The 12734-nt window shown below is 54.2% G+C and overlaps 1 protein-coding gene across 2 annotated transcripts in view; it reads right to left on the bottom strand.

Moving 5' to 3' along the window:
- Positions 1–216: 216 nt before the first annotated feature.
- The window catches only part of FAAH (fatty acid amide hydrolase), a 56377-nt gene continuing 43859 nt past the window's right edge, over positions 217–12734 (bottom strand). The window contains exons 7-15 of one of the 2 annotated variants that reach the window (XM_066598046.1): positions 6531–6655; positions 6182–6307; positions 6017–6114; positions 5843–5942; positions 5730–5773; positions 5363–5402; positions 3451–3559; positions 1332–1477; positions 217–1255 (exon numbers count right to left, since the gene is read on the bottom strand). In XM_066598046.1, coding sequence (XP_066454143.1) covers positions 1088–1255; positions 1332–1477; positions 3451–3559; positions 5363–5402; positions 5730–5773; positions 5843–5942; positions 6017–6114; positions 6182–6307; positions 6531–6655 — 956 coding nt within the window. In that variant the 3' untranslated portion in view covers positions 217–1087. The remainder of the gene's footprint in view (positions 1256–1331; positions 1478–3450; positions 3560–5362; positions 5403–5729; positions 5774–5842; positions 5943–6016; positions 6115–6181; positions 6308–6530; positions 6656–12734) is intronic. The other variant, XM_066598047.1, reaches the window with a different exon arrangement.

Genomic DNA, 12734 nt, shown 5'->3' with positions numbered 1-12734 from the left:
CTCTGATTGGCTGAGTGCTGTGGCGAATCAGAGGCAGTACTCAGCTCTAATTGAATGACAGCTGAGTGCTGCCTCTGATTTGCTCTTTAACTGCTGCTCAGCTAATCACAGACATTGCGATTCAGAGCTCTAGAGAGCGGCGGGAGGGGTCTGGTCCAAACCTGCTAGGCAAGTACAATAAGACACCTGGCATCCCTCGAAAATAAGACCTAGTGCCTCTTTTAAAACAAAATTTAATATAAGACACATTCTTATTTTAGGGGAAAACATGGTGTAAGATTTGTTGAAAACATGAGCTGTTGGGGGCCCGGAGGACTGGAGTGGGTAAGCAGTCCTGCAGGCGGTTATTATTGGTCTTGACTTGATCTGCTCGTTGTAGAAGATACTTTCGGAAAACGTCAGCAAAATCTATGTTTTTTTCCTTTTTTTTAGCTTTTTTGCGGTGATTGCAGAAAACCATATTAAAAAGTGTCTGTGTGGCAGCCGGGAGTGACTGAGCTCGGTCAGCATCTCCCAATGACGTGGATGTGCAGCCGCTCGTGTCCTTCATTGCCCTTGTGGAGGCTGCCTCCATCTTGATTATTTGCTCCTCCCCCTTATCCAAAACAGTCTTTAACTAGTATGCAGTCAAGCTGGGAGCAGGCGGGTCACACAGGTTAGTCATAACCTTGCGTTAAGAGCTTCACATTTAGGGTGTCTTCACACTGGCGATCGCCATTTTGTTGCGGTTTTTTTTAACCCAAGTGTCACTAGGACTTTCTACTGTTAAAGACGCATCGCACAAAAATCGCAAGTGTGAAGAGGCCCTTATGCGTGCGGGGAGGCCCTTATGCGTGCGGGGAGGCCCTTATGCGTGCGGGGAGGCCCTTATGCGTGCGGGGAGGCCCTTATGCGTGCGGGGAGGCCCTTATGCGTGCGGGGAGGCCCTTATGCGTGCGGGGAGGCCCTTATGCGTGCGGGGAGGCCCTTATACGTGTAGTAAACCTGGCAGCATTGCAAGAAAATAGGACATGTTTAACGTGCCTGCAGCGAGCCCGGCGCCTGCCGGATGCCGCTGCGTTTCATGTCCGTTTGCTTCTGGAGCGTCTCATCGCGAGGTCGCACTGACATCATCGGCGCTCATATTTTCTATCGCTTGTCTCTCCATTCTGGTTACATTCTCCACTTCTTTCATCAGACGCAGACACAGCTCCTCCTGCCAGGGCAGCGCCACACACTGGACGGCCACGGGAAGCCCCACGCCGCCCGCCACCGCCTGCGGAGCACATGAAAATATGCGCGTTAGCTGCTGGGTTGGGTGAGAGCTGACGGCACGCTCACGAGGGACGCACCTTCTTCAGAAGCTTGTCCCAGGGGTCCTTGTGGTGTCCCTCGTACCTCTTCAGAGCGTCTTCATCCTCCCTGGTCACCACACTAACCGGTAGAACGCCGGCTGGGAAATCCACCAGATTGTAGAGCATCGTGTAGGACACGGCACCTGCGGGCAGCACATTACGGGGCTCAGATGTGACATCAGCGCATCACGCAAAGATGGCCACCGACACGTACAATACCACAGTTGTGGTCCCAGGGCAACTATCCAACCTGATACAAGACCACAGCCGGCCGGCACCCACCACAGCCGACTTACCTCCCTCTTCCAAAGTAAAAACATGGAAATGGCGAGAAACTCTATGGGACAAATTAAGCCATCACTAGTGCGACGCTGCTCCAATGCTGACCAAGAAACAACGTGATCAGCAAAACCTGACCGCGACCCTCCGCCACCGCAAAACCGAAAGACAATCCTGAGCCGCCACGACGCCCAACCGCGACCCTCCGCCACCGCAAAACCGAAAGACAATCCTGAGCCGCCACAACGCCCAACCGCAACCCTCAGCCGCCGCAAAACCGAAAGACAATCCTGAGCCGCCACAACGCCCAACCGCAACCCTCAGCCACCGCAAAACCGAAAGACAATCCTCAGCCGCCACGACGCCCAACCGCAACCCGCAGCCGCCACGACGCCCAACCCTCAGCCGCCATGACGCCCAACCCTCAGCCGCCACGACGCCCAACCCTCAGCCACCGCAAAACCGAAAGACAATCCTCAGCCGCCACGACGCCCAACCGCAACCCTCAGTCGCAACCCTCAGCCGCCGCAAAACCGAAAGACAATCCTGAGCCGCCACGACGCCCAACCGCAACCCTCAGCCGCCGCAAAACCGAAAGACAATCCTGAGCCGCCACAACGCCCAACCGCAACCCTCAGCCACCGCAAAACCGAAAGACAATCCTCAGCCGCCACGACGCCCAACCGCAACCCGCAGCCGCCACGACGCCCAACCCTCAGCCGCCACGACGCCCAACCCTCAGCCGCCACGACGCCCAACCCTCAGCCGCCACGACGCCCAACCCTCAGCCACCGCAAAACCGAAAGACAATCCTCAGCCGCCACGACGCCCAACCGCAACCCTCAGCCGCAACCCTCAGCCACCGCAAAACCGAAAGACAATCCTGAGCCACCACGACACCCAACCGCAACCCTCAGCCACCGCAAAACCGAAAGACAATCCTCAGCCGCCACGACGCCCAACTGCAACCCTCAGCCGCCACGACGCCCAACCGCAACCCTCAGCCGCGACCCTCAGCCACCGCAAAACCGAAAGACAATCCTGAGCCACCACGACGCCCAACCGCAACCCTCAGCCGCAACCCTCAGCCACCGCAAAACCGAAAGACAATCCTGAGCCACCACGACGCCCAACCGCAACCCTCAGCCACCGCAAAACCGAAAGACAATCCTCAGCCGCCACGACGCCCAACTGCAACCCTCAGCCGCCACGACGCCCAACCGCAACCCTCAGCCGCGACCCTCAGCCACCGCAAAACCGAAAGACAATCCTGAGCCACCACGACGCCCAACCGCAACCCTCAGCCACCGCAAAACCGAAAGACAACCCTCAGCCGCCACGACGCCCAACCGCAACCCTCAGCCGCCACGACGCCCAACCCTCAGCAGCAACCCTCAGCCACCGCAAAACCGAAAGACAATTCTCAGCCGCCACGACGCCCAACCGACCCGCAGCCGCCACGGCGCCCAACCCGCAGCCGCCACGACGCCCAACCCGCAGCCGCCACGACGCCCAGCCGCGACCCTCAGCCGCCGCGACCCTCAGCCACCGCGACGCCCAGCCACCGCGACGCCCAGCCGCGACGCCCAGCCGCCGCGACGCCCAGCCGCGACCCTCAGTCGCGATCTCCAACCGCAACCCTCAGCTGCCACGAGATACCAAGTGCTTCTGTAGCAGTTTGGCACTCCCAGCCGGATGCCTTATTTGCAGGACTGTTCCTTTCCATTCCACTATGAGGCCGGAGGTCACACAGGGCCACACGTGGCGCCTCCCAGGACACTGACCGCTAAAGCGCTGGACGCGGCTCATACTGTACCAGCAGCTGAAGGTCACATACTTGACAGCTTTCCAGGGTATCCGATGGTCAGGGCCGGACCCAAAATAGGGCAGATCAGGGTGTCCAAACCACGTGCCCTCCAGCGGGCGATGAGCTCATGCCGATACACCTGCCAACATACAGGAAGAGGGATCAATGCTGCGTCCTGCCATCAGGGGCCCCCAGTATATCGGCGCAGCGTCCTGCCATCAGGGGCCCCCAGTATATCGGCGCAGCGTCCTGCCATCAGGGGCCCCCAGGGCATCGGCGCAGCGTCCTGCCATCAGGGGCCCCCAGGGCATCGGCGCAGCGTCCTGCCATCAGGGGCCCCCAGGGCATCGGCGCAGCGTCCTGCCATCAGGGGCCCCCAGGGCATCGGCGCAGCGTCCTGCCATCAGGGGCCCCCAGGGCATCGGCGCAGCGTCCTGCCATCAGGGGCCCCCAGGGCATCGGCGCAGCGTCCTGCCATCAGGGGCCCCCAGGGCATCGGCGCAGCGTCCTGCCATCAGGGGCCCCCAGGGCATCGGCGCAGCGTCCTGCCATCAGGGGCCCCCAGGGCATCGGCGCAGCGTCCTGCCATCAGGGGCCCCCAGGGCATCGGCGCAGCGTCCTGCCATCAGGGGCCCCCAGGGCATCGGCGCAGCGTCCTGCCATCAGGGGCCCCCAGGGCATCGGCGCAGCGTCCTGCCATCAGGGGCCCCCAGGGCATCGGCGCAGCGTCCTGCCATCAGGGGCCCCCAGGGCATCGGCGCAGCGTCCTGCCATCAGGGGCCCCCAGGGCATCGGCGCAGCGTCCTGCCATCAGGGGCCCCCAGGGCATCGGCGCAGCGTCCTGCCATCAGGGGCCCCCAGGGCATCGGCGCAGCGTCCTGCCATCAGGGGCCCCCAGGGCATCGGCGCAGCGTCCTGCCATCAGGGGCCCCCAGGGCATCGGCGCAGCGTCCTGCCATCAGGGGCCCCCAGGGCATCGGCGCAGCGTCCTGCCATCAGGGGCCCCCAGGGCATCGGCGCAGCGTCCTGCCATCAGGGGCCCCCAGGGCATCGGCGCAGCGTCCTGCCATCAGGGGCCCCCAGGGCATCGGCGCAGCGTCCTGCCATCAGGGGCCCCCAGGGCATCGGCGCAGCGTCCTGCCATCAGGGGCCCCCAGGGCATCGGCGCAGCGTCCTGCCATCAGGGGCCCCCAGGGCATCGGCGCAGCGTCCTGCCATCAGGGGCCCCCAGGGCAGCGCAGTGTCCTGACATCAGGGGCCCCCTGTATATCGGCGCAGTGTCCTGACATCAGGGGCCCCCAGTATATCGGCGCAGTGTCCTGACATCAGGGGCCCCCAGTATATCGGCGCAGTGTCCTGACATCAGGGGCCCCCTGTATATCGGCGCAGTGTCCTGACATCAGGGGCCCCCTGTATATCGGCACAGTGTCCTGACATCAGGGGCCCCCTGTATATCGGCGCAGTGTCCTGACATCAGGGGCCCCCTGTATATCGGCGCAGTGTCCTGACATCAGGGGCCCCCTGTATATCGGCGCAGTGTCCTGACATCAGGGGCCCCCAGTGCGGCGCAGTGTCCTGACATCAGGGGCCCCCAGTGCGGCGCAGTGTCCTGACATCAGGGGCCCCCTGTATATCGGCGCAGTGTCCTGACATCAGGGGCCCCCTGTATATCGGCGCAGTGTCCTGACATCAGGGGCCCCCTGTATATCGGCGCAGTGTCCTGACATCAGGGGCCCCCAGTGCGGCGCAGTGTCCTGACATCAGGGGCCCCCAGTGCGGCGCAGTGTCCTGACATCAGGGGCCCCCTGTATATCGGCGCAGTGTCCTGACATCAGGGGCCCCCTGTATATCGGCGCAGCGTCCTGACATCAGGGGCCCCCTGTATATCGGCGCAGCGTCCTGACATCAGGGGCCCCCAGTTGCTCGTATTCGCGCTCATTACCTCCACCGCTGTATGATGTCTCCAGAGCTCCTTCACCGACCTGCAGGAGCAGAGATTACGGGGTTAAGGAGGATCTCACTCACTGCCATTGTCTTAGTTTCCTCCCCATCTGCAGGATCTCTGCTTGCTGTCAGTGATCAGCCTGGGTGCGGCGCGGCTCCGTATTCTCCAGCAGGTAACTATGACGCTGCTGGTCACTGACAGCAAGCAGAGATCTAGAAGTTCGGGGGGAGGGAATGTATTTCATGCCAGTACCAACCAATCGCAACAAAGAAACTGACTGTACGAGAAAGTGCGCAGAAAACGGAAGCGAATCGCAAATACATGCGCCAAAGTCTGTGACCCCCCCCCCCCGCGGACGTCTCACCTCATCGCCTGCGTGTTCTGAAGAACCAGCGAGAGTCGTGGAAACTGCGGAGACAAAGGATATATTATAGAGCTCCGCCCACCCGCCACCGCGGCCCCCGTACCGCCACTCACCAGCGGCCTGACCAGGACAGACAGTAAGCTCTTCAGCCCAGACGGAAGGCGGAAGGTGGTCACCAGGGTCTGCAGGTTGGCGTCCACGCCATCGCCTTCACTAAGAATAAAGCAGCCATGCTGGTGACTCCGCCCCCCGCGACACACCATCCCCTCCGCAGCCGAACTACCTACAAGTTATCCAGGAAGGTGGAGCCTCCGTCAGCCGACAGCCCCCTCATCGCCAGCTCAAACAGCGCCGATTCCACGGACGGCGGTGTGAACGGCACCAGCTGCAGGATGAAGAGGCGTCAGAGGAGGAGGGGCCAGCGAGAAGCCGATGGTCACATGACTACAAACCTCGTGTCCCGCTCTCTCCAGGAGGTCCTTCGTCTGCAGAACGGCGCGTCTCATGGAGGGAGTGGCCATGGTGGCGCCGTCCGTCTCGTAGTATCCGATGCGCAGAGGCCGAGTGCTGCAGTAAACCTGAGGAAGGAACATCCACTGGCGGTCACCGACTAGAAGCGAGAATCACTGTGGGGTCACATGATCGCCATCAGCCAGTCCGCAAAGGGACTAGTGCAGGAGAGGAGTCATGTGACCCACCAGATGAGCCTTTCTAGTATTCAGAGGGCGGAGCTCCGATGGCAGATAATACTGGCCACTGTAGTTCTGGCGGCAGCCAATCCCTGAAGCCAAGGGGCGGTACCTTGTCATTGAAGGGGATCGGTGGGACGGTGGGGTCCAGGTGAAACATGTCGTCACACAGCAGGGCTCTCATGGCCGTCACAAGAGTGTCAACATCCCGCGCTATTGGTCCAGTCATTGCTGTAACTGAAAGTGCAAGAGACACAACGGCAAACTACATCCCCTGCACTAGAAGGCCTGCAGATATATACAGCCACCACTAGGGGGAGCTCACTATATACAGATATATACTGCCACCACTAGGGGGAGCTCACCACATACAGATATATACAGCCACCACTAGGGGGAGCTCACTACACACAGATATATACAGCCATCACTAGGGGGAGCTCACTATATACAGATATATACTGCCACCACTAGGGGAGCTCACTACATACAGATATATACAGCCATTACTAGGGGGAGCTCACTGCATACAGATATATACAGCCACCACTAGGGGGAGCTCACTACATGCAGATATATACTGCCACCACTAGGGGAGCTCACTACATACAGATATATACAGCCATTACTAGGGGGAGCTCACTACATACAGATATATACAGCCATTACTAGGGGGAGCTCACTACATACAGATATATACAGCCACCACTAGGGGGAGCTCACTATATACAGATATATACAGCCACCACTAGGGGAAGCTCACTATATACAGATATATACAGCCACCACTAGGGGGAGCTCACTATATACAGATATATACTGCCACCACTAGGGGGAGCTCACTATATACAGATATATACAGCCACCACTAAGGGGAGCTCACTACATACAGATATATACAGCCACCACTAGGGGGAGCTCACTACATACAGATATATACAGCCACCACTAGGGGGAGCTTACTATATACAGATATATACAGCCACCACTAGGGGAAGCTCACTATATACAGATATATACTGCCACCACTAGGGGGAGCTCACTATATACAGATATATACAGCCACCACTAGGGGGAGCTCACTATATACAGATATATACAGCCACCACTAGGGGGAGCTCACTATATACAGATATATACAGCCACCACTACGGGGAGCTCACTACATACAGATATATACCGCCACCACTAGGGGGAGCTCACTGCACACAGATATATACCGCCACCACTAGGGGGAGCTCACTGCACACAGATATATACAGCCACTACTAGGAGGAGCTCACTACATGCAGATATATACAGCCAGCACCAGGGGGAGCTCACTACATACAGATATATACAGCCACCACTAGGGGGAGCTCCCTACATACAGATATATACAGCCACCACTAGGGGGAGTTCACTATATACAGATATATACTGCCACCACTAGGGGGAGCTCACTACATACAGATATATACAGCCACCACTAGGGGGAGCTCACTGCATACAGATATATACAGCCACCACTAGGGGGAGCTCACTATATACAGATATATACTGCCACCACTAGGGGAGCTCACTACATACAGATATATACAGCCATTACTAGGGGGAGCTCACTGCATACAGATATATACAGCCACCACTAGGGGGAGCTCACTACATGCAGATATATACAGCCACCACTAGGGGGAGCTCACTATATACAGATATATACAGCCACCACTAGGGGGAGCTCACTATATACAGATATATACTGCCACCACTAGGAGGAGCTCACTACATACAGATATATACAGCCACCACTAGGGGGAGCTCACTACATACAGATATATACAGCCAGCACTAGGGGGAGCTCACTATATACAGATATATACTGCCACCACTAGGGGGAGCTCACTACATACAGATATATACAGCTATTACTAGGGGGAGCTCACTGCATACAGATATATACAGCCACCACTAGGGGGAGCTCACTACATACAGATATATACAGCCACCACTAGGGGGAGCTCACTACATACAGATATATACAGCCAGCACTAGGGGGAGCTCACTATATACAGATATATACTGCCACCACTAGGGGGAGCTCACTACATACAGATATATACAGCCATTACTAGGGGGAGCTCACTGCATACAGATATATACAGCCACCACTAGGGGAGCTCACTACATACAGATATATACAGCCATTACTAGGGGGAGCTCACTGCATACAGATATATACAGCCACCACTAGTGGGAGGTCACTACATACAGATATATACAGCCACCACTAGGGGGAGCTCACTACATACAGATATATACAGCCACCACTAGGGGGAGCTCACTATATACAGATATATACAGTCACCACTAGGGGGAGCTCACTGCACACAGATATATACAGTCACCACTAGGGGGAGCTCACTGCATACAGATATATACAGCCACCACTACGGGGAGCACACTATATACATATATATACAGCCACCACTACGGGGAGCTCACTACAAACAGATATATACAGCCACTACTAGGAGGAGCTCACTACATACAGATATATACAGCCAGCACTAGGGGGAGCTCACTACATACAGATATATACAGCCACCACTAGGGGGAGCTCACTACATACAGATATATACAGCCACCACTACGGGGAGCACACTATATACATATATATACAGCCACCACTACGGGGAGCTCACTACAAACAGATATATACAGCCACTACTAGGAGGAGCTCACTACATACAGATATATACTGCCAGCACTAGGGGGAGCTCACTATATACATATATATACAGCCACCACTACGGGGAGCTCACTACATACAGATATATACAGCCAGCACTAGGGGGAGCTCACTACATACAGATATATACAGCCACTACTAGAGGGAGCTCACTACATACAGATATATAGAGCCACCACTAGGGGGAGCTCACTATATACAGATTTATAGAGCCACCACTAGGGGGAGCTCACTACATACAGTTCTATACAGCCACCACTAGGGGGAGCTCACTATATACAGATATATACAGCCACCACTAGGGGGAGCACACTACATACAGATATATACAGCCACCACTACGGGGAGCTCACTGCATACAGATCTATACAGCCACCACTAGGAGCTCACTACAAACAGATATATACAGCCACCACTAGGGGGAGCTCACTACATACAGATATATACAGCCACCACTAGGAGGAGCTCACTACATACAGATATATAGAGCCACCACTAGGGGGAGCTCACTATATACAGATTTATAGAGCCACCACTAGGGGGAGCTCACTACATACAGTTCTATACAGCCACCACTAGGGGGAGCTCACTATATACAGATATATACAGCCACCACTAGGGGGAGCTCACTATATACAGATATATACAGTCACCACTAGGGAGAGCTCACTATATACATATATATACAGCCACCACTACGGGGAGCTCACTACATACAGTTCTATACAGCCACCACTACAGGGAGCTCACTACATACAGATCTATACAGCCACCACTAGGAGGAGCTCACTACATACAGATATATACAGCCACCACTAGGGGGAGCACACTACATACAGATATATACAGCCACCACTACGGGGAGCTCACTGCATACAGATCTATACAGCCACCACTAGGAGCTCACTACAAACAGATATATACAGCCACCACTAGGGGGAGCTCACTACATACAGATATATACAGCCACCACTAGGAGGAGCTCACTACATACAGATATATATAGCCACCACTAGGAGGAGCTCAGTACATACAGATATATACAGCCACCAGTAGGGGGAGCTCACTACATACAGATATATACAGCCACCACTAGGGGGAGCTCACTACATACAGATAAATACAGCCACCACTAGGGGGAGCACACTATATACAGATATATACAGCCAGCACTAGGGGGAGCTCACTACATACAGATATATACAGCCACCACTACGGGGAGCACACTATATACAGATATATACAGCCACCACTAGGGAGAGCTCACTACATACAGATGTATACAGCCACCACTAGGGGGAGCTCACTACATACATTAATATACAGCCGCCACTAGGGGGAGCTCACTACATACAGATATATACAGCCACCACTAGGGAGAGCTCACTACAAACACATATATACAGCCACCACTAGGGAGAGCTCACTACATACATGTATATACAGCCACCACTAGGCAGAGCTCACTACATACAGATATATACAGCCACCAGTAGGGGGAACTCACTACATACAAATATATACAGCTACCACTAGAGGGAGCTCACTACATACAGATATATACAGCCAGCACTAGGGGGAGCTCACTACATACAGATATATACAGCCACCACTAGGGGGAGCTCACTACATACAGATATATACAGCCAGCACTAAAGGGAGCTCACTACATACAGATATATACAGCCACCACTAAAGGGAGCTCACTACATACAGATATATACAGCCACCACTAGAGGGAGCTCACTACATATAAATGTATACATCCACCAATAGGGGGAGCTCACTACATACAAATATATATATCCACCACTAGGGGGAGCTCACTACATACAGATATATATACCCACCACTAAGGGAAGCTCAGTACATACAGATATATACAGCCACCACTAGGGGGAGCTCAGTAATATAGATATATACAGCCACCACTAGGGGGAGCTCACTACATACAGATATATACAGCCAGCACTAGGAGGAGCTCACTGCATATAGATATATACAGCCACCACGAGGGGGAGCTCACTACATACAGATATATACAGCCACCACTAGGTGGAGCTCATTACATACAGATATATACAGCCACCACTAGGTGGAGCTCATTACATACAGATATATACAGCCACCACTAGGTGGAGCTCATTACATACAGATATATACAGCCACCACTATGGGGAGCTCACTACACACAGCTATATACAGCCACCACTAGGTGGAGCTCACTACATACAAATATATACAGCCACCACTAGGGGGAGCTCACTACATACAGATATATACATCCACTACTAGGGGGAGCTCACTACATACAGATATATACAGTCACCACTAGGGGGGGGGGGGAGCTCACTATATACAGATATATACAGCCATCACTACATGGAGCTCACTATATACACCACCACTAGGGGAGCTCTCTACTTAGAAATATATATAGCCACAACTGGGGAAGCTCACTACATACAGAGATATATAGCCACCACTAGGGGGAGCTCAGTACATACAGATATATACAGCCACCACTAGGGGGAGCTCTCTACATACAGATATATACATCCACCACTAGGGGGAGCACACTACATACAGATATATACAGCCACCACTAGGGGGAGCACACTACATACAGATATATACAGCCACCACTAGGGGAAGCTCACTACAAACAGATATATACAGCCACCACTAGGGGGAGTTCACTACATACAGATATATACAGCCACCACTAGGGGGAGCTCACTACATACAGATATATACACTCACCACTAGGGGGAGCTCACTACATACAGATATATACAGCCACCACTAGGGGGAGCTCACTACATAGATATATACAGCCACCACTAGGGGGAGCTCACTACATACAGATATATACAGCCACCACTAGGGGGAGCTCACTACATACAGATATATATATCCACCACTAGGGGGAGCTCACTACATACAGATATATACAGCCGCCACTAGGGGGAGCTCACTACAAACAGATATATACAGCCACCACTAGGGGGAGCTCACTACATACAGATATATACAGCCACCACTAGGTGGAGCTCATTACATACAGATATATACAGCCACCACTATGGGGAGCTCACTACACACAGCTATATACAGCCACCACTAGGTGGAGCTCATTACATACAGATATATACAGCCACCACTAGGGGGAGCTCACTACATACAGATATATATACAGCCACCACTAGGAGGAGCTCACTACATACAGATATATACAGCCACCACTAGGGGGAGCTCACTACATACAGATATATACAGCCGCCACTAGGGGGAGCTCACTACAAACAGATATATACAGCCACCACTAGGGGGAGCTCACTACATACAGATATATACAGCCACTACTAGGGGGAGCTCACTACATACAGATATATATATCCACCACTAGGGGGAGCTCACTACATACAGATCTATACAGCCACCACTAGAAGTTCACGGATTATGTACACAATCTTTTAAATCTGTGCACAGGTAGCTCCCCCTAGTGGTGGCGGCAGGCAGGCCAAACTAGGTGATCTAATTAGATGTATTATACTCTAGTCACATCCAAGACAGTTGTTGTATACA

This window comes from Eleutherodactylus coqui, chromosome 3 (assembly GCF_035609145.1).
Source record: "Eleutherodactylus coqui strain aEleCoq1 chromosome 3, aEleCoq1.hap1, whole genome shotgun sequence".
In the NCBI taxonomy this organism is placed as follows: domain Eukaryota; kingdom Metazoa; phylum Chordata; class Amphibia; order Anura; family Eleutherodactylidae; genus Eleutherodactylus; species Eleutherodactylus coqui.
Note: the sequence above shows the minus strand (reverse complement) of the source record. Positions and strands in the feature narration are given on the sequence as shown.